Source organism: Alternaria hordeiaustralica (assembly GCF_023758085.1).
Source record: "Alternaria hordeiaustralica strain BMP 2776 chromosome Unknown scaffold_6, whole genome shotgun sequence".
Lineage (NCBI taxonomy): Eukaryota > Fungi > Ascomycota > Dothideomycetes > Pleosporales > Pleosporaceae > Alternaria > Alternaria hordeiaustralica.
In genome coordinates, this window is record NW_026056778.1 from 1476695 (window position 1) to 1502822 (window position 26128).

The 26128-nt window shown below is 54.4% G+C and overlaps 8 protein-coding genes across 8 annotated transcripts; 4 read left to right on the forward strand and 4 right to left on the reverse strand.

Moving 5' to 3' along the window:
- Nucleotides 1-7908: 7908 nt before the first annotated feature.
- On the forward strand, nucleotides 7909-9638 carry J4E84_004392 (uncharacterized protein; the record flags this gene model as incomplete). Its single annotated transcript, XM_049386997.1, has 4 exons — nucleotides 7909-7940; nucleotides 8000-9329; nucleotides 9381-9486; nucleotides 9541-9638. 4 exons carry the CDS (start codon nucleotides 7909-7911, stop codon nucleotides 9636-9638), a joined length of 1566 nt encoding a protein of 521 aa, XP_049245767.1.
- A 1075-nt stretch (nucleotides 9639-10713) lies between these two features.
- Nucleotides 10714-13795, forward strand: GCS1 (Zn finger-containing GTPase- Activating Protein for ARF; the record flags this gene model as incomplete). The annotated part of the gene is made up of 7 exons (XM_049386998.1): nucleotides 10714-10873; nucleotides 11377-11636; nucleotides 11688-11753; nucleotides 11810-11958; nucleotides 12006-12134; nucleotides 12187-12769; nucleotides 12818-13795. The coding sequence occupies 7 exons, from the start codon at nucleotides 10714-10716 to the stop codon at nucleotides 13793-13795; spliced, it is 2325 nt and encodes a 774-aa protein (XP_049245768.1).
- A 446-nt stretch (nucleotides 13796-14241) lies between these two features.
- J4E84_004394 (uncharacterized protein) lies at nucleotides 14242-14523 on the reverse strand (the record flags this gene model as incomplete). The annotated part of the gene is made up of 1 exon (XM_049386999.1): nucleotides 14242-14523. The coding sequence occupies one exon, from the start codon at nucleotides 14521-14523 to the stop codon at nucleotides 14242-14244; it is 282 nt and encodes a 93-aa protein (XP_049245769.1).
- A 756-nt stretch (nucleotides 14524-15279) lies between these two features.
- J4E84_004395 (uncharacterized protein) lies at nucleotides 15280-16237 on the reverse strand (the record flags this gene model as incomplete). The annotated part of the gene is made up of 2 exons (XM_049387000.1): nucleotides 15280-16077; nucleotides 16139-16237. 2 exons carry the CDS (start codon nucleotides 16235-16237, stop codon nucleotides 15280-15282), a joined length of 897 nt encoding a protein of 298 aa, XP_049245770.1.
- A 3545-nt stretch (nucleotides 16238-19782) lies between these two features.
- On the forward strand, nucleotides 19783-21420 carry J4E84_004396 (uncharacterized protein; the record flags this gene model as incomplete). The annotated part of the gene is made up of 1 exon (XM_049387001.1): nucleotides 19783-21420. One exon carries the CDS (start codon nucleotides 19783-19785, stop codon nucleotides 21418-21420), a length of 1638 nt encoding a protein of 545 aa, XP_049245771.1.
- A 993-nt stretch (nucleotides 21421-22413) lies between these two features.
- Nucleotides 22414-23352, forward strand: J4E84_004397 (uncharacterized protein; the record flags this gene model as incomplete). Its single annotated transcript, XM_049387002.1, has 1 exon — nucleotides 22414-23352. One exon carries the CDS (start codon nucleotides 22414-22416, stop codon nucleotides 23350-23352), a length of 939 nt encoding a protein of 312 aa, XP_049245772.1.
- Nucleotides 23353-23536: 184 nt separating this feature from the next.
- Nucleotides 23537-24429, reverse strand: J4E84_004398 (uncharacterized protein; the record flags this gene model as incomplete). The annotated part of the gene is made up of 3 exons (XM_049387003.1): nucleotides 23537-23909; nucleotides 23956-24042; nucleotides 24095-24429. 3 exons carry the CDS (start codon nucleotides 24427-24429, stop codon nucleotides 23537-23539), a joined length of 795 nt encoding a protein of 264 aa, XP_049245773.1.
- A 939-nt stretch (nucleotides 24430-25368) lies between these two features.
- J4E84_004399 (uncharacterized protein) lies at nucleotides 25369-26059 on the reverse strand (the record flags this gene model as incomplete). Its single annotated transcript, XM_049387004.1, has 2 exons — nucleotides 25369-25432; nucleotides 25482-26059. 2 exons carry the CDS (start codon nucleotides 26057-26059, stop codon nucleotides 25369-25371), a joined length of 642 nt encoding a protein of 213 aa, XP_049245774.1.
- Between the last annotated feature and the right edge of the window lie 69 nt (nucleotides 26060-26128).

The window sequence follows — 26128 nt, forward strand, 5'->3', positions numbered from 1 at the left end:
GAACTTGTTGAGACCGAAATGAGATCATCCATCAATACGGCAATATTGAGATGATCAAGATCACAATGTGTGTGCGTCTATCTCCATCCCGAACTGACCTTAGTATCCGAGTGTGCATGCCATGCTTTTTCTACTCCGACGGATATGTAGTTGGGGGTATTTTGGATGTGGTCTTCGCTACCATTTCGCGATCAGTATGTGTGAAGAGTAGGTTATGAAAGTAGCCATATCCACGCCGATGAACGGTGTGCGCTGTCAATACAAGCTTTGCAAAACGAAATCTTGTACATGTTGGCGTTCCAACAATCTTCAGTCGGAGTCGTATTGAAAGACGAGAGATGCAGACTGCCATCAAGACATCTCAACATCGCGAGGACGACAGAGGTAAACACCTACCACATCACATCTTTATCTGTGATGGCATCCTGGCGTTTACATGCAAGTAATATGCCCGCGCATTCGTTTTGATGCCCTGCTCTGCATCAACACTCCACCGTAATAGCACTGTATTGGTGAGAAGTTCCTGTAAGATCTCAACAAAGGCGGGTCAAAACGACAGTGCATCAAGGAAGCCTTTTGAGACAGAACCGTCAGAGTCAAAGCAGACAGCAAGGAGCATGAGCTGTGACACTTAAAGTAAGTGTCAGTGTTGAGGTATCCAGTGGAGAACAAAAGTGCTTCTCGACGTATGCATAGCAAGTGTACGCTGCATTAATCACTCATACCTGTCATGCCGTGTCATACCTCATAGGCAAATGCGTAGGTGAGGATACTTTGTTCCGATTCATCCAATCGTTCACATCGCCAGATGGTAACGGAGTAGTCACTGTTCTTAGCAAAGTCATTATGGCAGTCCTTACATCAGTTCAGCGACAGTGACATGTGGCCCACTGAGCTACATCAAGCTTACTTCGACTCGCCTCGTTTTCACACCCAGGTCGACCAGCATTTTTCTTGCCAGGCTATCAACCCAGACGTGAACAAGGCTGCAAGAGCAACCGAATTTCCCAGCAAGCCTAGATGACTCATCTAGGATACTTGCTCACGCGGGGAAGCAGCTTAGAGCTCACGATCTGCACTACCCTGTTTATCTACCCAGCCGCAAACGCAATCGAGCACTACTGACGTGGGGATCTCAGGAGAAGCGGCCAAGAGTTCCCTTTATCCAGCCAATATTGCCTAGCTTCAGAGCTGGTAGGCGGTACTACGCTGATGGTAAAACATCTGAAGCTCCGGATGGGTCGTGTGCCGAATATGCAAGAGATGATCTGCCATCACGGTAACAGCATGCCATAGTGAAGCAGATTATCCACTGTCGTAATATCGATATGCCACGTCCTCACAAAAAGCACTGTCGTAAACTCACCGCCGTACCTGAGTGTCGATCAATACGGGTGGGGAACACCACAATTGATACCCTAGAATGCGACCCTGTCACTTTGACGATTCTAGAACCCACAGCCACAGCACAACGTATGTGCATGCGACGAAAAGCAACGTGAGCGGCAGGTTTTGTCGGATGTTAATCCGGTATGTAGTAGCGGTCCCAGGCACACGGAAAGTTTGAAGGTCGGAGCGGAGTTCGCAGGCGCCCACGGTACGTTTTAGTGACGGAGATAGACGTCAGGAGACATGGCGTACCTGTTTTTCATCTCATGCTGAACTATCGAGTGTTGTACCTCGGCCTGGTGGCTCGTTGAATTGATACCTAGAGAATAGGCATCTTTCCCCTCGTGATGGGCTGCCACTTCTCGTTAGCAGCGACGGCCCATCCAGTATTCCGGTATACATCCAGGCTGCTGATCAGTATCTCCGCCATTTCTCTTTGGGCAGACATCCACTTTGAGTGTTGCAACAGGGACCAGCATGGGGCCGCATTTGGCCGTCCATCTTCGGCCTGATGCGTCGGTGACCGCATATCCACAACATCAAGGAGACGAGCGGGTTTGTCTAGGTATGTAGCCTCGACCTAGCGAATCGCGGAGGCTTACCTACCCGGTTATAGCGGATGTAGCGTGGGATCGACGCGTTTTCGCTAGCCATTAGACGACTTCGCAGTCCACCGTGTTCATCACGTGTAAATGGCAAAGGCTAGTCAGCCTCCTACTGCAGGGCAACCCGAAACGCCTTAATAGCGTCTGGAGGTTTGCAGCGCCACGTCGTACGAGAGCCCACTCAGTAGGCGATTTTTGTAAAAAGCAAAGCCGGCGCGAAGATGAATGGAGTATGGCCGCAAGCGCCTCGAACCCGAAAGGAATATTCTTCAATGCGCTGGCGACGTGGCTTTCACTGTGACTATGTCGTTAGTATACTCGAAGCTCAGGTGTTCCTACACCGGTGAAGAGAAGGGCAGCCGACTCGAGACACTAGCCCTCCACACATGCGAGGTCTCTTACGGAGTACCTATCGCATCTGATGGCGATGGCGTCGACATCATCCCGTTGTTTGCCGAGGCGCCCTCATGGCGCGAACTCGTCTGAGCTTGGCAGATGTAGTCAGAAACTCTATCCCACTTGATGATCTTGTGCCGCTTTAACGAGCGCTTATCTGGCTGCGCGTAAATTGGCTATTACCTCTCGTAGCGTAACGTGCCGAAAAGAGCGTTTCGTGACAAGCGGAGCGCTGCCTTCTAAACGTTAAATGCAAACTTGGGCCAGAAGCGGCTCTGCACGAGGTGAGCTGTCGGCTTATGCTGATTTGCTCCTGTGCCGTCTTTCACACGGAGTAGTGGCAGCCAACATTGTCGAAAGCGGCGAATGATCTGTGGTGGAGCTGCCGCCGCGTGCCGACGCGGGAGGATCCAGAGATCTACGTCTCGCATTCGCATTCCAGTATCCGGGAATTCACCAGGTGAAGCGACAGGGTAATCTCGCATGAAGTGAGGCGTCGGGACCTTACCGTGGAAAGCTCAAGCAATTGAAGTGGCAGTTCACCAATGACAGTCAAACTGTGTTTGGGGGGCAAGGGCGTGCGTGGGTTTGATCTTACATTCCAGCCCGATCTCTGACCGCGGGAGTAGATCGATGTCGTCATAGATCTGGCAGAACGAGCTGCTCGCATGCGAACGCAAGATCATCTGAAATGCGCAACCATGGCTTCCATGTCTGCGTTTCGCATGCTAGACCCTGTTGCCATTTAGGGATCTAGAGCCAAGCCGCGATTCTCATGATAGCCGGTACACCAGAGCCACACCGTTGGACTGCTAGCAGCTGCAGTAGAGGTGTGCGACTTTGCTGTACATACAATGTCCACCTGTTCCGATTAGTCGAACTCCGCAGAATGATTACCTGAATCGGTCCTTCTCTTTGCAGATCCAGTTACTCCACACGAGGATTTTCTTCACGATGCGCACCTAGTAAGCTAGTCGCGTTGTAGAGTGCATCTGAGTGCGGCGGCAGTTGGCCAGCAAGATATCGTGAAAATTCCCGAGCCGACTCTTGTCGCATTCCATTGGCGCCTGTTATTCCCTTTGTGAAGACTGCGGGCGGCTGCGAAAAAAACAACTCAGCGAGGTCCTGGTAGGAATGCAGTCTGGTGGTAGTGTCAGGCTTACCCCAAGGTATGTTGCTTTCCTGTTTTGCATAAGCAGCCGCGCTCCTGCTCTTGGAGACCGAAAGCGACGAGCGACGCACGCGAAAAGCTCGTGCGTGACAGCGGAGTCTCAGAGCATCGCTACGAACGTGCTCAGCCTGAAGGTCCGCGGCCTACAAATCTCCTGCCGTCCGACTGCAGGATCGTAACGCATCGTCGACAACCGTCAACAAAATAGGGTCTTCCGTAAACCGACATCCCTTCGGCAATGGCTTCCCTAAAGTGGCCATGGGAAATGATCTTACGCGCCTATAGGCCCACTTCTCCATAAGATCTCCAATCAATACGAGAGATGGCCGGCTCTATATTTCGATCGACCATTGCTTGACGCAGGTCGCCAAAAACAGGTTGAATGTGCCATGCGGACCCTGAGAGAGCGGGACAAGAAACGTTTACTTTTTTCCGCGACGAGCCGAGCGAAAATCGCTACGCCTCGCGGGCTTCTCAACCAGAATCATGGGCGTGGTGATCATATCCTGGTTGGAGTAAAAGCCCGATGACGGACAAGGCTCGAGCTTGAAGAAGAGAAGATTTCGAACACAATTGGCAGCTTGCGTCAGGTGTCGTACGATGCGATACTCTTGATGCATCTGAACCGGCGTGCTGGGTGATGTACCATGTCGCTTAAGCATGAAACCGAATCGGCCAGCGCACATTAGACCGATTTGGGCCGACGTCCGCTAAGCCTGGATAACAGAATCGGATACATGCAGCTGCAGGTGCAGCAGACGAAAAGGGTGTGCCCGAAACAAGATCACGATCCCGCCGAGCCAGGGTAGATGATTGAGATCTCGAGTCAGCACAGAAATGCTATTGCAAGGATATGGATAATATGTGTCGCATGTTCTGCCGGCTCCATTCGCTGTCCAGCGTCAGACTTCGAGAAGCACCAATGCGTTTTTTCTGGGACATGCAGCATGTGCTTCTGGTAAGGATTCGCCTCACTAGTGGTGACTGACGGAAAGAGTAGCATGTGAATCACGCATGGACCATCTCGTCGCTTACCGATATTTACATGCGGACCAGTTTTGAGTCAACTTTTGCCGCGGGTAACAGACGGCCACATGACTTGTTCGTCACGTTTTCGGCTTGACCGCAATCAAGAGTGGGATACTCTCTTTACAGAATCCGAAGAAGTACCATACAGCATGTCTGCCGTGATTGCTTTTCAGATTGTGAAACCAGTGACTTCTCAGCGTTGTCGCGAACGGAGGAGATGTGGGGCATCGCCTGTCAGATATGACACTGCGGGGCACACACTGCCACACAGCTAGGATGAGAGACCAATGAAGTCGATATACCGATACATTTTGCATGGTCAAATTCAGATGCTGAACCAAGTGCCGGACATGCAAGGGTAGGGTGTCTGCTTCCAACAGGAAAGACACAACTGGAACCTAAATTGCTGGGTCAGCAATGCCAGGTACATGTGGCTCACGCCGAATATTGAGCTTGGAATCCATGGATAGGTTCGGTGGATGAACGAGGACTAGCTCTCTCCAATTCCTTCAAAATCCCAGGAAAAAACTTCCTCGCAACGAGCAATCACATGAGAGGTGATTCTTCAACTTGATTCATCCCTCACAATGTGCGTTTTGAAACGAAACAGAGCTTTCGACCCTGCCCATTAGTGACATGGGTAAGTCGTCAGCGCATGATTGGATTCCGCACCATGTAACACTGCGCAAACCGGCGCATGTCAGATGCCGGCTGCTTGGAAATCCAGACATGACTCCGGATCGGACACTCGTCAATCGGACGCGTGCTGCAAGGTGGTGTCGAGAAGTCAGCCAAAATTAGCCGTTGTGCTGTGTTAAGGCGTACCGTACATAGAAGGATGTTTTAGCGAGATTCAACGATGGCGCAACCGAGCGTCTGCGCCGGTTCAACGTTACAAGCCACCGATACCACGTTCATGCTTGCGCCTTATCCATATCGCAGCCACTACAGCATGGGACGAGCGGCGGCTATGAGAATAGTGAAGATGGACATAGGCACTCAAAGGCTGTGGGACATGGAATATGTGGTTTGATGCATGCTGCGGCGCCCAACGATCATGTTGCACCCAATATCCAAAGCGGTGTTGAACGGTGACCGGACCGGAAAGATGACGCCGACAGTCACTTCACTCGGCTTGCGCATATACTCAGACCGTCGTCAGCCGGCGTGAGGGACATTCCGAGAGGCCCTTGTGGTTGCATCAAGGTTCGCAGGGTACAACGCGTGAGTAGTAAGAGATGACGAGCGAAGATGGCTGACGGTCCCACTGGTACAGCTAGATGGCCACGGAGACTTATTGATAGCGTGCCAGCGATCTTTGGGTCGGTTACGGTCTGATGATATTGACTTGACAGCGCCGGAGCGCATTGGTCATAGCACGGACGTTTAACAGACGCGAACGCACCAAGATGCCGTCGTGCAGAAGGTGATTCCATGCGTTACACTAAACACGTGTAGGCGTCAACGGTCAAGCGCTTGGAGTTGCATGGTTCGGAGCAAGATGGAGCCAGTGCAGATAGTTGAGGGGGTTTAGCGACTACTGACGTAACCGAGAGGTACGCCTGCGAAGCCTGCTTGCGAAGCTGCCGAAGCAGAAGTGGGACAGAGCGATGGCAAGTAATGGGCTGATGGATAGACAGGCCAAATGCACGCGATAAGACTGGCTCAGACGTTTGATGGAAGTTCATGAATCGAAGCCTGTCGGGCCGATGGGATCTGGCGAGCTGAGATGGTTCTTCGGCACCATGTGCCTTTTTCTGTGAGGGCGCTTCTGGCGTCCGCAGCCCCGCTGCACTAATCGCACTGCCACCGATTCAGATGCGCGGGCACCCCTGGGGCGATGGAGATTCCCGAAGTGGTGTCAGGTTAAGTGCCTGGCAGGAAGTTGCGATAGACCGTCGGCGGAGGGTTGGTGCCCAACACATGACTTCTGGCGCGCGGCGGCCGCAAGTGACAGCAGTGGAGGGCTCCGGTACCGACCAAGTGCTGTGCGAGGCGTCGGCGCTGGTGGGTGACAGTTCGCTGGCTGTGGGCGCCAAGGGACGGAGTGACAGGACGGGCGTGGGTGCAGGCCGGGGTGGATGCATGATGGAAGCTCGGTTGCATCTCGATTGCATGCCACAACGATAATTCGTGCCATGGCGGCGGGCTGTTCCTGTTCGGGCATGGGCGCATCTCACCTCGTGTGCGCGGGGTGCCCATTCGCGCGGATGGCGGTCGCGATTGATGTCCCTGGTCGTAACGGCTGCGGATCGAGCAGAAGAAATGGCGACGAGCCAGCCCACGCCCAAGCCGCCACCGCCCAACGGACGTGGGCCCGTCATGCAGCATCGCCATGGCGCCTTGAAAAATCAGACTTGCTGCTTTTAGGGGGCTGCGCGATCTGATCGGGCAAGCGTTGCAAGGGCGGGCATGGCGTGTCGCATATCCTTGCCCTTTGGGTGGACGCTTTAGGAGCCCGCTGGAGCGCTCGAGTGTTGCATCAAGAACACCCAGCGACCGCCCTCTCCACCCACATCCTTGCTGGGGCAAACAGACGTGCCGTATCCAGAGCATCCTAGTCCGCGCGCTGCACATCCTCGTCACACTGAGCGACTACTTGCTGCCGGAGCGGTTCATCTCCGATCGCATCTGCTTTAGCCCGCTGCGGTTGTCTTAGCCCTCGTCTCCTCTCACACCATGCCTGCAGGCATAGAGGAGGCGCTGAATTCCGCGTAGTGTGCTGTGAGATCACGGGTTTTGTCTGATCGCCGCTCCTCCGCCCATGTCACACCTGCCCATCTCTTTTCCACATCATCCAACACACCAGCGCCGCCTCGGAGCACCAAGACCGACGCACAGCAAGAGACGGACACATAGTGCGGTATTGAGTGTGTATCGACGCAAGCGATCCTTCCACGGCCGTCGTGCCCGCGACACTACGTCAGCCACAGCATCGACAAGAGAAAGAGCGGCAGCGACAACAACTTCAACAACACCCGGTATTCTGCCTGCCTACCGATCCATTCGTTGAAGAAAAAGAGATCCGGACGTCGCCACTGCTGAAATCCGGCTTTTGGCTGCAATTGCAACATCACTGTGGGGCTTGGAAGAATCGGACTGAATTGCTTGGCCACGCTTGCGGAGGAAAGAGCAAAGTGAGACGCTTCGTGGCGATTGACGTTGTGCGGGAAGGAACGACCTCAGGTCTCCGTGCTGGTCGACGTTGTGCGGGAAGGTACATCAACGTCGCGGCACCCACGATTCCCCGCCATCGCGTTGCCGCAGCAGTTCGCTGTCGCATCCCACCACCAGGACCCGTCCGACACAGGACCCACCATGGAAACCATAGATGCCGGCAACAGGCAAAGGTATGTTGTTTGGCCCCCCGCTCCCTTCCCGCCGTACGGGTGCTGACTGTCCGCCGTAGCATTGGTCTGCCGTCAATCAACCACATGGACGCCGATAGAGTCAAGCGCGAAGAGGTCGAGTATCAGAGAAAACACTCTGCCGCCGCTGCTGCTACCATGCCCAGCCCGTTGCACCCCTACGCGGGGCCGCCGCATTTGCACAGCAATCACCAATCGTCAGTCGCCAGCGCAGTACCCGGCTCGCTTGGAGGCCTACTGTCTCCTCCCGACTCACGCAGGACCTCTGGCGACGAGAAAGAGTCGCAACGACCAACGGCCCGGCAATCCCTGCCATCGATACATGAAGCCCTAGGTTCGGAACAGCCGCTGCCATTCCCAGCTACAGTGCCTCCACCTTCAGCCATCACTTCAGCTCCTCAGCATTATCATCCCCAGTCTGCTGCTGCTTCTCCCGCCGAGCCACGGCCACGACACTTCCCATCTGACCTCCAGCACGCCAGCCAAGGACCCTCCAACCCATTCACATACCCAAGAAGTCCATTTGTCGGGGCCCCGGCATCACCCACAGTCTCCCGACAACCGCCTCAGGTTCAGTCAGAAGCCCTGCCTCGTCCGCCCTTCTCAGATCCACGGCCGCCGTATTCTACCCCTCAGCACAACTCAAAACTACCTGCCCTTCACCCACTGAAGACGGCACAATCCCCGCCACCGAGCGCAACTCGCCCCAGCGTCTCGTATCCGTCATATCCCCCACCACCAGCCACCTACGAGAGCCCTGCTCCTCCATCAACGGGACCCATGAACCATCATTATCCGTACACGCAGTATCCCCCTGGCTATCCTTCATCGGCCCCCTCAGCAAGTGCTCCTAACTCTGCCTACCCACCGGCAAGCTCGACCTACTCTGCCCCACCCCGTTATCCCCCACAATCGTGGCAGGACAACTCCGAAATGGCTCGCTTGGAAGAGAAGAAGATCGGTCGATCAAGTCTAGCTCCATACGGCGAGTCAGTCAAGCGCCATCTAGAGAGTTTCGATCTTGAGGCCTCCCTCAACGAGATGGCCGACGGATCCGGACGCATCGCAGAGTTTTCGAAAATCTACAGACAGCGCGCGCATGAGAACCAACGCATTGGCATGACACCACAGTCAATGCCCCGGTTAGAAGAGGTCGACGATATGCTTAAGCAAAGCGAGAGGATTCAGATGTCCCTCCAGCGAATGCGAGACGTCGTTTTCAATCATCAACAGGCGAGCATCGTGGAGCCTCCTCAGGATCCACGGTATAGACCGATGAATGGCTACGATGATAATGCAAGCAACTACGGTGACGACAATAAAGGCATGGGTGGCTTTGCTGGTGGAGATAACAAGACCCGGAAACGAGGCGTAAGTGCTCCACATCCGATCGACTGATAACCTTACTGACGCACCTGACAGCGAGCTGCGCCGCCAGGTCGATGCCATAGCTGCAATAGAGCCGAGACCCCTGAGTGGCGAAGAGGGCCAGATGGCGCCAGGACCCTGTGCAATGCTTGCGGTCTACGTAAGTTGCTAATTAACAATAGTACTCGTATTCCCAGACTAACGTTGCCTTCAGACTATGCAAAGCTTACCCGCAAAATGGGTGGCAAGCAAGCCATGACCAGCTCAAACTTACGACCCAAATCCATTGACCATGGTTCACCCACGATGTGATTATCGACCACAGTAATTTCCTAACACGACATATCGCCCTTGGAGCCGTACATATTTGCTTCGACATCTTTCTTGGGCTTGTTAACACCATCACACGTCTCCATCATCTTCACTACATAGGAGTGTTGGCGCAGATACTGTTTGCATTTACAAAGAGGGCCCATGCCTACTGGCGGGTCTTACTAGAGACCATGACCCTGTACCATTCACATTTTCGGCGGGCCCATATACCATTTCTAGGGACGTCATTTGATGTCGGCTTGGTCGACTCTGGAGGAGACGGCGAACCGGGAGAACCGGTGCCTCCGTGTCAACACACCGATGTTGCCCACAACGGATCCAGAACATCATGCTACGCTCGGCACTAGGGCTTCACGTATACTACGGTCTATTTCTTGCTTGTCTTTTAGTAGTAGTAGTTGCATTTTGGCACATACACAAGGGTTTCCAGGCCCGCAGACTGGCTGAAGGCGTTCTCTGTATATCACCATCTGCTAGGATGGCTCGATCATAGGTTGGGCGTTTCGGTGCGCCGAAACAAGCGCTTACCATCTCACGATTACTGTTCTTCTAGGCATTCTTGCGCGACACACTTTACTAGAAGTGTGCGAGTCTTTGGGGATTTTGACAGGCGTTTACAAAGAGATACCACCGGCTTTCAGGCCCAGCGACGTAGAAGTTATTGAATCTAGAAGTTAATACCTTATATCCTGTTTCACTTTGCGCATCACAGTCGTATGATAGCTGCTACTCCTCGAATGTATGAAGAATGGTGCCGCAGTGCTCGCACCACAGCCCACGACTGACGCAGGCTCGTCCCAATATAAACAGGCTGCCCGCATATTGTATCATCTGTCGAATAACAACTCATCGGAGTCGCACCTTGCAACTCAAGTAGCTGCAGAAGGCCCAGAGTAGCGAGGGCACGATAACCTTGCGTTCTGGTGCCCCCAATATGCAAGGCGATGTGCACCTCGACGATGCAAAGTGTGCGGCACGCCTAGCAGCAGCCGATCCTGGTCGTGCAGTACCGCAGTGGCGGTTGCTTAGCTCAGACAACACCACCGCCCAAGAAATGAGCCGGCTTGGTAGAGCGAAGAAGAGACAAGTCGTCGATGCTTTTGGAGCCAATACTTGCGGCGCAGTCGGTATCATGCCACCGGAGCCCGCGGCCCGCGACAATGGTATCCAAGGGGACCCTTTCGCAACGTACATTATCGGGATTCTCTACCTAGGTACGCGGCGTGGTTCTGCGCCAGTAGGAGGGCTTTGCGCGGCGTAGCGACATGCGTGCACGTGGTTGAAGACAGCGGTAGGCGAGGCGCATTGTGGGCAGCAGGAGACTACGCCGTGCGCATTTGCACATGCGGGCTCGCTGTCAGGATGCCCAACCATGTTGCGCAAACAAAGATGGAATGCGCGCACAGCAGAAGTGTCACAGTGAGTTGATGTCGTGACCAGCTTACCAAAGAGGCAAGCGTCATCGGCGGGGTTTTCCTCCTCGGAAGGGGCCACAGGAATTGCTTACTGCATCGCGCATTAATAATCCATACACCCGACTCTAGCTCTGCAAATTGCCCGTCGATGCCAGCGGAGCGCGTAGAAACTGTTATTCCTTCAATCGCCCGCCATCCGACGATCCCTTGATAACGCAGGAAACCGAGGCGTCTGCAGCGCGTCCAAAACTGCAAAAGCCCTGCGTTGCATCAAACCCCGCTAAACGTCCTATAATCTGCAGTGCTCCCCGAACACCTCCCCGCAATCGCCGTTCAAGACGAGAAGCCATCCATTCACACGTCTGCTCGGCCCGCCCGTGCACCAACCCGCATTGGACTGCCTACCGCAACGCCTTACAGAACTTGGGGATGGGTCTGCTGTGAGATCCGTGCTACTTTGCACGCCGCCCTCGCTAATGCCATATCAAGTGCCCTTGGAACGCCTCTTGACTGGCCAGAGGCCAAGAAAGTTGCTGGCCAGGTCAGGTCATGGGGAATTGAAGTACGCTCCGTGACAAGACCCCGGAGGAATACGTACTGATGTGATTGACAGCAATTACTCGCTATCTGGCGCAATGCTAAAGGCAAGGAGAGGGATGCCCTTCTTTGGGGAGATGAGGTGAAGGATTACCATCCGCTCGTCCGTTGCAGCGTCGGCGACTGACTGCCGTCCAGATCGAGTACTTGGTTGTTTGCTATGACCAGGACAACCGCAAGGTCCGACTGTCGCTCCGTCAGGCTGATATCCTAGCTGCACTGGCCAACGATGAGAAGCTTCTGCAGCAGGGCGGCGGAGTGCCTGACTTGCAAACCGGAGACGCCGAGTGAGCCTGAATGTCCATATTTGGACGTCTTGTACTGACCATGGCAGCGCAAAGGAAAACCCGGCGCCGGTGTTCCATCCTGAGTTCGGCAGATTCATGCTCGAAGCAACTCCTGGGAAGCCCTGGGGCATTGGCTTCAAGGACCTGCTTGACGTTGAACCAAACATGAAATGGAGGTAGATCAGACCACCTCATCGTCGATGAAGTGATTGCTCACCTTTCCTGCAGACGAACCATAGCGAAGGATCACATGGCACAGACCGAGTTTCCAATCACATTAACGACGTTCCCTCGTCTTGGATCGGCCGATTGTATCGTACCATCATATCCTGTTTCAGGACCCAAGCTGCGCTCCCAGTTTGTTCCGGACGAAATTGCCAATCCACACATTCGCTTTCCCACACTGGCAGCAAACATTCGTTGGCGGAGGGGCCGGAAGGTCGAAGTAAACGTCCCTGTGTTCAAGGACAAGAACACGCCATGGCCGTGGAAGGATCCTACAGTCAACTATGACATGCATAACTGGCCTGAAGATGACGACGTGCGCAATGGCGCTGCCAAGGACAATTACATCCACATGGATGCCATGGCTTTTGGCATGGGAAGCTGCTGTCTGCAGATCACTTTCCAGGCAAAGAACATTGAAGAGGGAAGGAAGATGTACGATCAGCTCAGTCCGATAGCACCTATCCTGCTAGCATTGACGGCGGCGACCCCCATATACAAGGGCTTCCTGGCCGACACCGATGTGCGGTGGAACCAGATTAGCAGGGCGGTCGATGATCGTACGCCCGAAGAACTTGGGGAGAAGGTAAGTCATGTGCTTGTTGAGTATCACGGATCCGCTGACACGTCATAGCCGCTCAAGAACGACCGATGGCGACTACCCAAATCTCGCTACGCATCAAACTCAACCTACATCTCCCAAGATCCTCGCCTACGTCCTGAATATCTTGACCCTGATCTCATCATTGACAGCGACATCAAGCAACGGCTAGTCGAGGGTGGCATGGACGATCTCCTAGCGACACACTTTGCTCACCTGTTCATCCGCGACCCCATTGTCGTTTTCGCCGAAGACCTTCAAGAGTTGGACCTTACCAAGGCCGACCACTTTGAAAACCTGCAGTCGACCAATTGGCAGCACATGCGCTTCAAGCCACCGCCAGCTGGTTCCGACATGGGCTGGCGCGTCGAGTTCCGGCCCATGGAGATCCAAATCACAGATTTCGAAAATGCTGCTTTTTCGATCTTCATTGTGCTACTGACCCGTGCTATCCTCTCATTCAACCTCAACTTCTACATTCCCATCACGCTGGTGAGCGAGAACATGGAAACTGCGCACATCCGCGACGCTGTATCGACGCAGAAATTTTGGTTCCGAAAGGACCCTTTCTCGGCACACAAGTCGGGTGGAACGGGTACATCTACACCAGCTGGAAATGCCAGTCGCCCAGCGACGCCCACCGGCCCAGTGGAAGACGAGTATGAGCAGATGACCATCAATGAAGTCATCAACGGAAAGACTACTTCCGATGGCAATGGCTTCCCGGGTCTCATCCCGCTTGTGGAATCCTACCTCAACAGCATGAACGTCGATGTTGAAACACGTTGCGATCTCGCCACGTACCTGGACCTGATCCGCAAACGCGCCAATGGAACATACTGGACTGCCGCCAAGTGGATCAGGCATTTCGTCCAAACGCATCCAAACTACAAGAAGGATAGCGTTGTTGGAGACGACATAACATACGATCTCGTCAAGGCTGCCGAGCAGATTACACGTGAGGAAGGCAAGGATGGCTTAGGTGTGGAGATGCTGGGCAAGCGTCGTTGAGTGCGATGAAGCCACACAGGGACATGATAGGGGAGACGTGTTCCAGTACATAGATTCCATACACTGCTTGCATTTAGAGACCAATAGTAGATTTCGAGTTCTAGGACACTATCGAAATTATACAAAAAGTACTCCAATCTTGCTCCGTATGATACGATGGTGAAATACACTTGAAGCAGACCCCCGATCCTGTCGATAAGCAGAAGGGAAGAATCGCAAAAAACACCCATCAGCCCTTCGCATAACCTGAACGTGAAACCCCGCATATTCCTCTATTTCTTGACTGATCTCGAATATCAGAGACTCTACCAACGCTCACTGCTGCAAATCTGCCATCAAGATTAGTAAAAGGTAAATAAAAGTGGGCCTGCAATCAACTTACCATATACGACAAGACGTTAGCGAACCAGCGCTCAACACTCTCCAGTCTCTCTTTCTATGACCGATTACATAGTTGCACACTGGAGACCAGGAGACGATAGCTCGTTGATCTTGGGGGTGATGTTGCATCTTGGCTTCTTCGTCTTTGATGTTCGTTGCTTGCTGATGATGTGTGGCCTGGGTTGAGAACGGGCCTGGGTGGATGGAAGAGAAGATGGGGGCCGTGTAGTGTCGTTGACGAGGATGGAGATGTTGGGAGTTGGGAAGTCGAAACTGGAAATGATGGTCTTGGTGGAGAGGTAGAAGATGGTGAGCTGGGCCAGCAGCTGTGAGATAGTGTCCAGCATCGTGTTGTCGTGTTTGGTGGGTGTGGGTTGTGGACTTTGGTGGCGATGTTATGGCTGGTAGTGCTTGAAGGAGATGCTTGTATAAAGAAATGTCGATTCTATTGCAAGATCGAATCGCGAAGCAAAATATGAGAGGAGTAGGAGTCGTGTCTGGAGGTTGGAAGAAGTCGATATCAAGGTATATGTGGACGCATGGGTAGCGAACTGCTAGATGTCTGCCTGCTTACCATTGTTGTGGCTTACCATTGTACCGTCGCAAAGAACATAGCAAGTGAAGCTGTGCTGGACAAAGAACGGCGAATACTTCGCTTCATACTACTGTTCTGGATACAGTGTGTACTTACTCTCACTTTGCTGCGCGCCCTGGGTCGTGATGACTTGCGTCCTGTTAGTGACGACGTATGGCGGTGTCGATTAAATAGCATTTTTATAAACGCTTAAGGTAAGCTATAAATGTGTATCTCATACGCTGTCTGTTGTTTGGTTTGTGGGTGAAGGAGTGTCGCTGAACAATAGCTACTTGCGAAAATGAAAGTGACGTCACTGCTACCAACCCGACTTCCCACGATGCGCTGACGGAGATCGATAGAAGCTATTCCAATAAAGTTCATAAGACATGTATTACTACTATTTACATTTCAATGACCAGCATTTTTTTACTACCATCGATATCGTCGTGCTTGTACCATACAGCTCCAACCCCATACCCACGACCTCCTACTCAACCAAATATATCTATTCTATTTATGTGCATGCTTAGTTGGCGCCCTGAGCAAGTCCGTTAAGGAAGCCCTTGAGTCCGCTCTTAGCAATGGCACCAGCACCACCACCGCCTGCAGCAGCGCCAGCACCTCCAGCACCACCAGCTCCAGCACCAGCTCCAGCAAGGGCCGCGGCCGCGCCACCACCACCGAGGGCGCCAGCACCGGGGAAGCCGAAGAGTTTCTTGGAGCTGGTCTCAACGACGACGTTGTTCTTACCAAGACCCGCAAGGAATCCAGCAAGACCACCAGCACCAGCACCGCCGCCCTTGCCCTTGCCATTGCCGTTTGTAGCCGCCTTCGCTGCCGTTGCCGCATCACCAGCCGTACCACCGAGGACGCTCTTGGGAGTAGTTCCAGCGAGGTTGTTAACGACCTGTCCACCGCTGATGCCACCCTGGGGAGAAACGTTGTTGTTTGCCTGAGCAGCGAGGTTCTGGTACTGAGTTACGGCCTGAGCGTTGGGCGGGTTGATGACCATGACCATGCCCTGTTGGCAATGTTGGGCTTGCGAGCAGTAGATGTACATGGGCTGGTTGTCGACGACGGGGACCATGAACATGGGTGTGTTTCCAGCTTGGCGGTTGTTGTTGCGGTTGCGGCCGTTGCCTTTACCGTTACCGTTAGCGGCAGCGGCAGCTCCAGCGGCATTGCCAGCACCACCAGCGCCGCCAGCGCCACCTGCACCTGGGGAGCCGTTGGGGTTGCCGGGGATGGGCTGGAAGTCGGAAAAGATGGCGTTCGCCTGGGGCTGGCAGGGGCTGTTTGCGTCGGAGGAGGCGACACTGTGGTTCTGTGAGGATAGAGTTAGTATCTGTTGGAGTAGTGGTGAAGTGATGGAAGCAGTTGCGTACCTGGCTGACAAAGTTGAAAGCGACCATGTCGCCGGGTTGGGCAACAATAGAGTTAGGCGTAAACTGGAACTTATTGTTGGCAGCGACCGTGACCATCATGGTGGCAGCGGAGGCAGTCAAGCTCTGGGCCAAAGCCGCAATTGCGATGTTCGAGAAAAGCATGATGATTTGGATTAGGCTGAGATGATTTGGATTAAGTCGAAATGTCAGGATGACAATTAAGAGTATTAGTGAATATTAAGAAGGATGCTGTAGAAGATATCGATGGTAGTAGAAAGGTAGTAGAAGATGGGAAATGCGCTGCAGATCTGGTTATTAGAAGATGCGCAGCGTCGAGGGTGACTATATACTCCTCTCTCGCGTGCCGAAGAGTCTCCATCGCTCCGTTACTAACGCTGCCGCAGACATCGGAAAACGGGCGACGGCGCTGATCGAAACAGTTTGCCTGATGTTCGCGACGCTTGAGAAAAGTCTGGTTAAAAAGAGCTATATGAACATGTGGTGTCAGATGTTTCGTGCCGAGTCTCATGCCAAGTGTCAAACATGCGAAAACACTACTAGTGGGTCTCGCAAAGTCCTCTTAGATGCGACTGGACGGTTGGTAGAAGTGACAGGATGATTCCTAGATGCGACTGGACGATTGGCTGTGCGGATTCAAGCAACAGCGTCGTTCCTCATGTTTAACACGTTCCAAATAGTACGGGAACATTATCAGTCAAACGGCGTCGGTTTTCCAAATTATCCGTCAGCGACAGATGAACTGAAGAACTTACACTGTATTGCGCTGACGACATGTCAACTCTTTCATATTGATGCGCACTCCTTACCCTCACGTGGAAGAGGCCAGACCTTTTGGAATGCCCCATCAGTCTACGACCGCGTGACTACGCTGAGCGCGGACAAGGTGATAGAGCAGACTTTCTCAGCTGCTTTGTCTCTCACCCCGTGGTACTGAGAAGGAAATGGAGGGTCCAGAGTAGTATGTATATCATGGACGATGTCTAATAGCATCGATCCAGTGGGAGGATGACATCGCACTGGTGAGCCAAGGCAAAGATTGGAGGTGTACGCGATGTGTGGGCGAGAAGCTTTGGAAATTTCGAAACATGCAGCCTTGCGGCGCCAGAGGCACACTATTTCCAACGGCCTCGACGATCGTGTTCGTGAAACAGAGCTGCGCAAGCGCGTGCTCAAGTGCTGATGGTGCAGTAGCTGTCTGTCTGGTGAGGGAACTCGTCTGGATAAGACGTGTGACGATGCTGACTTTGCGATGCACCGTTCTGTTGGACATGTCAAGCCTTCCAACCTCGAGGCATATAAAACTCGTGTTGCCTTGTCGTGTCTAGTCCTGCGCCTCACTCCTGCCTTTTTTCTGCGCTCCCGAACGGGCTCATGCGCCCCACTAATCGTTGCCGCTGGCTTCCGGTCCAGAACGAAAGCGTTCTGATGATGTTCTTTTCGAAGGGCAATCGGCCGGTTCGGACGTAAGCAGTCATACTGCCCGCTAAAGACGGCGGCTCTGACCGAACGGCTGCCAATACGATACCGGTAGCCGGGTTCACTCCGAAGGGCCTCGGTGCTAGATTCGATAGTCTCGCGAAGGGCAAGCGAGTCTAACGATGTACAGCAGGCGGTAGCGGCGCGACTGGTGAGCTTGCTTGGGTGATGATACGTACCTGTGAGTTGTCTTCAGACTTCTCCATACGAAGGGGCGTCGTCCCCACACGCGAATGGAGATCAGCGTTCAAGCATCGCCCTGACAGCGCGCCTTCCGCATCCCACAGCTTCGGGGGCCCAAACGCTAGGTGACGATAACGAGAGCATGTTTCACGCTTTCAAGTCTGGCTTGGCAGGCGTTGCTGCAGGGAGAGTCTAGCGAGATGAGGGAGCGACGCACGGGCTGCGGTGGTTGAGACGGAGCGACAGTTTCAGAGCGAGACAGCAGGGTAGACCCGGGACGAAACGGCAGGCGACAGCGAAGAAGGGGCTGCACGCGCATTGGCACGAGTTGATTGAAAGACCGCGGAAGCCGACGCGTGTAAAAAAGGTGGAAAAAAGGGACTCGATTGCGAGGCCGCCCCAAGGCACCGAGCATCTCGCTGGATCTGCAGTGGGAGCGTGACAGCAGCCAGGTCCGGGGTCGGCACACGCCAACAAGCATGCTCCTCCCGCACGACATGCATTGCAGATTGCGCGTGGGAGATGCGGACATTTGGAAGCTGACTGCTGACAGACAGGTGAGTGATTTGAGATGGAGTGTGCCGGGCTTGGGTCCATTCATGCGCATGCCACGCTGTTCATCGTTGCGGAGCAGAGACGAGTGCACACCAATGCCTTTGCAGAGGAGTCGCTGGAGCTGGTGAACAGGTGGTGGTGGGTATATTTAGAGCGAGTGTGCGTGGCTGAAGGGCTGCGGTGGCCGCGATGGGACTGGCCAGTAGCAGCGCGCAGGCGCATAACCGCCGTTGGTAACTACTGGGACGCTACGAACGACTGGCCGAGATGGCGTAGATAGACGCTATCGATGCAGTGGATCACGTCTTGCGGTGTGCTCGTGGGCTTGGGGCTCGAGCAATGAGAGACGCTGTTTCGGTGGTTCTGTTTGCCAGTCGCTCTTGCCCTTGCTGGGTGCGCCGCGAGGAAGGTACGGTCGTGGCGTCGGGCAGGAGCGCTCAGGGCCCTCGCCCGGTGCGGCAGGAGCGAGCATCCCGCAAATGACGCCCAGCGCCTGAAACCCGCGAGAGCAGCGAACGCTTTGTGTACAGTAGCAGCACTCAACCTCGCGCAATGCACCGTCACGGCATCAAAGCGACGTGCTCCAGCTCGCACACGAGGGCCTTCGCACGCAGGAACGGCCCAAGCGCAGTCATTACGCATCAGGCCCAGCGTTTCAAGCGTGCGTCCAGCGCGGCCAGGGGGCCTGCCAGCGCTAGGCTCGATGCAGGGTCGCTGTCGCTGCCACAGGTCCCCCGTCACTTATAGCGCTCGCATTCGTCCATGGCTCGCTGCTCCTCCGCTGCTCGTCACTTTTCTCTCCTGGCCCCTCCATCTCGCCCTTTCCTCTCTACCTCTCTCCCTTCGCTCTCTTCGACAACAAGTGCCGCTTCTGCATCTTCTACCTGCTCCCCCAGTTGGACCAGCTTACCCCCCGCCTAATCTGAGATTGTGCGAGCGCGCCAGTCCCGTCGCTCCCCCGAGAGAAGAAGAGCTCGCCAGCCGACGCATCAACCACCAGCTTGTCTGCCCGTGATCCCGTCGCTGCCTGTTCGTCTATTCCCCTTCATAAATATCTTCGCTGCTGCCAGACCGCGCCTGCTGCCGTCACCACTCGATCCTTCTGACAGCACATCAAACGACACAGCGCCCGAAGAACTTGTTAATAGCTCCAACTACATTGCCCATCGGCCGGTTTTCGATATCAACTCTACCTTACAATCCCGATCTGTACGATCCTTAATCCCATAATCGCCAGCCAATTCGCACCCTTGCCTCACAGCAAACGTCTCGTCGGTGCACGCTCGGTTTCCGTCTTGCCAACACTCCCTCTTCCGGCCTTCTTCGATTCTGTATCTTTCCCCGTGTGCGCCTAGCATACTCCTTGTTGCACCTTACTCTTTGTTCGCAACTCTTCTTAGACCACCACAATGAGCATGGACGCTGGCGGTCTTGCTCAGATGACCTACAACAACTTCCAATCCCAGGGTGGCTTTGGCGGTCCCACCTCGAGCTTTGCCTCTCGCGGCAAGGGCGCTCAGCTTAAGCGTCTCAGCGTCGCCTCGCCGCCCAAGGTTGCCTCCATCGCCGAGGACTCGGTTGCGACTCCTCGCACCAGCCGCTCCCACCTCCTGGCCGGCCTCCGCACGGCGCCCAAGACTCCCACGTCTGCGCAGCCCCCTGCTTCGGCTCCCTACTCGCAGCGCCAGCACAATATTGGTGCCAACAACGCCAACAACTCCAGGCAGTTCAACCGAACCAACCAGGGTGGTCCCCAGACTGCCATCGGCTCTGGCTTCAGCGGTGTCAACCAGTACCAGCAGCAACAGCAGCAGCCCGACTTCTATAACCAGGTCCTGGCCCCTCCCCAATTCGAATTCGATGACGGCGAGATGGACCCCAACGTTGCGGCTCAGCTCTTGGCTACCGAGCTCTACCTCGCCCAGAGGCAGCAGCAGCTCCAGCAGCAACTCCTTGCTCTGACGACCCAGCAGTTCGGCAACATGAACATGAGCGGTGGACAGCAGTACCCCAACACACCATACACTCCTCAGATGAACGCCTATGGCCAGCAGTTTGGAAACACCGCTGCCATCCAGGAGACCAACCAGCCTGGTGTCTACCTTGTCTTCAACCAGATGACTGGCCAGTACCAGTACGTCGTTGACCCGAGCTACCAGCAGGACAATGGCGACATGCAGGCTCAGAATGGTATGTCGGGTCTGTCGCACTCGCCGCCGCCGCCAACTCCCCGCTTCGCTACTTCGCCGCCCAAGGTTGATACTCCAGTGCTCCACGTCTCTCCTCCCAACGAGAGCAACCCCAGCCCATGGGGTTCGCGCAGCACTTCGCCGCCGAAGAAGTCCAACACCCCACCCCAGGATGTGGTCCCGCTCCCACCGCCATCTGCCAACGCTTTCCGTCGCGGCCACAAGAAGAACCTGTCTTCTCTTGCTGTTGATGGCAAGGCCGAGGAGGGTCCTCGCTCTGCCTTCACCCGCCCGGTTGGCTTCCCTGCCACCCCGATGACTGGCACATTCGGCCCTGGTCAAGCACGCGCTGGAGAGCACCCAGTTCGCCAGCCTCGCAACCCTCCTTCCATCGAGGAACTCAAGGAGCGTCCTACTACCAAGCATGAGGGTAGCAAGAACTTTGCCACTCGTCAACGCCGCCAGGCTGTAGGCAACCTTGTGCGAGCTGGCATCGGCCGCCGCGCTCACCGTACCGGCAGCGGAAGCGCCTCGCCGGACAGCGACCACTTCCCTTCGTCCGACAACGACTCCGACAGTGTTCGCAGCGGAGGAAGTGGCAGCCTCTCGGGCAGGCCCAGCATCGGCAGCCTCCGCGCTGTTGCCAACGGTGCCATTGGCTCAGAGCGCAAGGCCTCCAAGGAACGCTCTCGCGACAACTCCATCAACCGCTCCTACACCGCCAACAGTGTCAGCAGCGATGACGGTGCTTCCGTTGGAGGCGGCCTGGTCGACATCCGTCCCGAGGAGATTGGCCAACGCCGCATGCCCAAGCTTGTTCTTACCAGCGCTGAGAAGCGCAAGAGCACCGTGTTCTAAGCTATCAACCACGGATTGGAAAGAAAAACTGGGAGTCTCTTCCCCTGTGCATATTACTGTGGCGCTCTCCGGACGCCTCTTGTTACGGCCCATTACGAACCTTTCCTTGTTTGTTAGTTCATTTGTTTGCTGCACTTGACCAAGGTCACTTTTGCCATCTTTCGAATATCACGATTACCATTCGTCTCTTGCCCATTGGGAAGATCTCCTTTTCCACCCCTTCTTCTTGTTTCCCCAGACTCTTATGCGAACTGCTTTTAATGAGCATGGCGGGAACGCTCTACGGTTTTTGGCCCGGCGATTTGGGCGGGCGATTTGGGATATGCTTTATGGACGTGAGCTCAATGGCCTGTGGCTGGAGCTCACTGCCTTCTTGGGGCTTCAGTTCTGTGTTACCATTGTTTGTTGGAAGATACTGTGCTTTTGACCAAATCCATTCGCTACCGCCGCAACCAGGCGATGCACAAGGAAGAGTGGATCATGTAGGATGAGATACCTAAATGCAATCACACTCGCTTTCAAAACGAACGCTATTCAATTGTGAGATGAGGCCCATGATTTGACTCAAAGGCTACCTTCCCCAGAAAGTCAGGCACTGGCTAGCAGCAACCCTTGTATGTCCGTGACACAGTTTGCAATCTCATGAAATGAATCTGCAAATCCGGAGAAGTAATCTCCATCTGTGCTCAACAGCGACTCGGTCAGGGTAAAAGCTAATTTCGGTACTGTAGTGTGGCCATGGCCGTTGAACGGTGATCGACAAGATGCTCGCGTGGTGTTGAAGCTAGAGAATCGATAAGCGTGACAGGGCTGAAGGCTGGTGTCGCATCGCGGGGCAACTGCGAAGCTTCAAATGTCAACACCAAAATATCTCCAGTCGACACCCACATCCCAAAATCACCTACGCCCTGCAATTTCAATACGTCATCCTCTGGTCGATACACAACCAAGAACTCGCAGCAAGCCACGCCCATCAATACAAACCGCATCGCAATGGCCGAGCCGCCTGTCGTCCCTCCGATCGAACCCCCACCACCGCCCGAAACGTCGCGTCCCCTCCACACGCTCCCCGCGCCTTTCTCTCAGGATGCGCTCGAAATCATAACACAAGGCGCCGAGGCCCTTGTATACAAGACTACTTTCCTCACGCCCCATACGCCCGTCGTTGTCAAATACCGGCCACCAAAGCCATACAGACATCCCACTTTAGACAAGCGCCTTACAAAGCAGAGGTTGCTAGCCGAGGCACGAAGTCTGATAAGAGTCAAGAGGGATGGCGTTAATGTACCTGGGGTGATTGGCGCGGACTGGGATGCGGGCTGGTTGGTGCTGGAGTATGTGGATGGGAGGACTGTGAGGAAAGTGTTGGACGGGTGGGCACATCAAGTAACACAGAGGGAAAAAGATAAGAAAGACGCGCAGGAAGGACAAGAAGAAATACTAGACCTGATGCGAAGAGTAGGACGGGAAGTAGGCAAGCTGCACGAACTGGGAGTATGCCACGGGGATCTCACAACAAGTAACATCATGTTACGAACACCCAAGTCGCCAGACACTCCAGCACAACAACCACAACGACGAATACCACGCGGAAAACAGACAACGAGCACACTCCGCGAGGCCGCCATGAACGGCGAAGAACCTCCAGACCTTCCTCCTGCAGATCCTCCGCAAGAATCCAACACCAACTCGCTAGCTGGTGACATCTTTCTCATCGACTTCGGTCTCACAACTGCTAGCATACAAGACGAGGACAAGGCTGTTGATCTGTACGTACTTGAGAGGGCGTTCTCGGCCACACATCCCGCTGCGGAACCGCTGTTCCAGGAAGTGCTCAAGGCGTATGGGGAGTGTGGGAAGGGAGCTAGGGGTGTTCTAAAGAGGTTAGAGGGTGTCAGATTGAGGGGAAGGAAGAGGAGTATGCTGGGTTGATGAGATTCTTATTATGGCTACTTTGTATTATGAGGCTTCGGAAGCTATGATATGGTGAGGTGTGCTGTCCTTCGGGTACTTTTACACCCTTAAACCTAGTTCTTTAAGATGACGTTTGTGGCTACATTGGTTCAGGGATGGTGTCTTCTATCTTCGCGGTCGAGCTGACGACCTCCAGGCTCCCTCATGCCTTCTCAGAAACCTTTGCTAGTACACCTGACGCACCACCGCCATTGCCTCCTCCATCGCCACCTTGACCGCCCTTAGACGTACCACCCGTATCCTTCCTGCCCACATGGCCTGCGTTCACGGTCCTCTTGTACTTCCGCTCGTCATCTTCATGTACCCTGGTACAAGTTGGGACGGAACATTTGCCAGCCTTGTAGTTGGCACACCTCGCCCGCTGGCACTTGCTACGGTTCTTCAGGCAGCTCTGACATGGCTCCCCGGAGTCACACCGCATGCCATTCCGGAAGCAGAAAATGCACACGATGACACGCTCCTTGGCGACCTTGACTCGCTTGGCGGCGGGTGCAGGTTGGCTGTCACTCTCGGATCTGTACATGTCAGTGGGAGCTCGGTCACGTGTTCAGGTGTACTTACTGCATCTGATCCAAGCTTCGCTTGGGACATTTAGGGAGGTCAGGCTCGTGGCATACCTGCGTAGACATGGCGGTCTCTTGAGTAACACTGACGGTAATGTATTAGCCTCGGCCACCCAAAGACTTATGGAAGGACCTACCTGCGATCGTACAACTCGCTCTTCATTTTGTACATCTTCGCTGCAAGAGTCAGAGACTGACACTCGCGCTCCGACTCGTCCAGACATTCGCGCTGCTGCCGAATGGTCTCCTCCAACTCTTCCAGCCGCTTCTCCATCTGCGTCAGGTATTCATCCTTGCCGACGCTTTCTGCCTTATCTTTGACCAGATCGAACATCAGCTCCACGAGTGACGTCTGAGTCGCCTTGAGCTCATTGATCCGCGAGCTACGGTCGATGGGTGAGTCGCTATCGCCAGTCGCGTCGGCGCGAGCGGTGACGTCGTCTGTCTGGGTGGAAATGTTGTTGACGGGCATCTTGTATGATATTGATTGGACGCGTAGATAGTGAAGTGACAAAGAAAGGAAGTGTCTTGTTCGACGGAGGTGTTTGAGCGGTACCTAGGTAGTATCTGATTCAATGGTTGCCTAGAGATCTCTTGCTTTCGTCACTAGCGGCTTCTCACCTTCACTTTCTCCACTTATCGGTCACACAAACAGCGCGTCTACGCCGCCAGACTGACGACCAGGCGATGGAAAACAGCTCACGTGCTCGCTAACTAGCGTCTTCTCGTCGCACATATATACTCGACTTCCCGCCCAATTCCTCTTCTTCTTCTTCTTTAGGCTCAGCTGTTACGCCGCCTTCGGGTGCGGCGAGATCCCAGCAAGAACTTCAACCAGCAAGCTCACAAGTTGAGATTATAACAGAACAGTCCAGTAGCCCTGGGGTCTGTTATTGGAGCGGCGCTTGCAAGCACTGCATCTTCTCTTGTCCTTGACTCTCGTTCGTTGAACATACCTACCTCGGTGGGTATCGTTCGCTCAGAGTACATACCCATTCTATGGGATGATACTCGCATCTGCATGGGATTCCCATCACGCTCGCAGCTCCGGCTGCCCGTGAGTAACACGCGAGGTCGGCCATTCGAGGCTCTAGTTGCCTCATGGTCGTAATCGTGCGAGTGTCAGGTCGCAACCTTTGGTGTGAATCTGGTGAACCGGGTGTCTCGCGCCCAACACTTTCTTTTCATTGATCTCCAGGCCTTGTTGCATGGAATTGAGGAAGAGTTTTCGTTCAAAGAGTGAGGTATTAGCACAAGTTTGGGGTCCACATGGCTGCAACACCGCAGGATTCAAGATACTATGTAGCGGTGGGGAGGTACTCAGTACTATTGACACGACTATCTATCTATCCTACACATCCACGTATACACCACGCAGTATCCTACCACCCTCCTCGAGCGTCTCCCGTATCTACGCATTCATCTTCTCCACCACATCCGCCTCCACCTCGACAGCAGCCTTGACAGTAGACCTGCTATCACGAATGTTAGTTGAAGACGACAATATGATATGTGTTGACATACGTTGTGTCATCGCGGTGACGTCGTCGCCTGGGTCTCTTGTGAGCCCGCTTCTCCTCCTGTACTGCCGCAGCCATCTCTTGTGGCTTCGGCCTGCCAAGGACCAAGTCCCCATGGACCTTGGCCTGAGAACTCTTTTCTGTCTTGGATGCGCTCTCGTCCGCATCTGGACCCTCCTCAAACGGCGACGGCAAGTCCTCGCGCTTGCGCTTCTTGTCTTTCTCAGCAGACTTGAGACGAGCGTTCTCTCGCTCGCTCTCCGCCAGACGCCGGACGAGATCGCTGTTGTGAGCTTTCAGCTCGTCGTTCTCCACCCCCACGAGCTCGAGCTGCGTCCTCAGCCTCTTGTTCTGACCATCCAGTCTGGTCACTTTGCTGTCGGCGCCATGGTAGGCTTCGATGAGCTTCTCTTGCTCATGTCGAGAATTCTCGGCCTGATCAAGAAGCTCTTCGTACTGGTCATCCAGCTTGAAGATCTCGGAGTTCTGTCTGTCCACGGCGCGCTTGCTCGCGTAGACGAGCCTGTCGCTCTCGTCTTGGAGGAGGGGATCGCGCGAAGGCAGGCGCGGACGAGGTGCCATGTTGTCTTGGGGAGCAGGAATTGGCGGTGACAGCTTCGGAGGTGGCTTGTTGATGTACTGACTGATCGG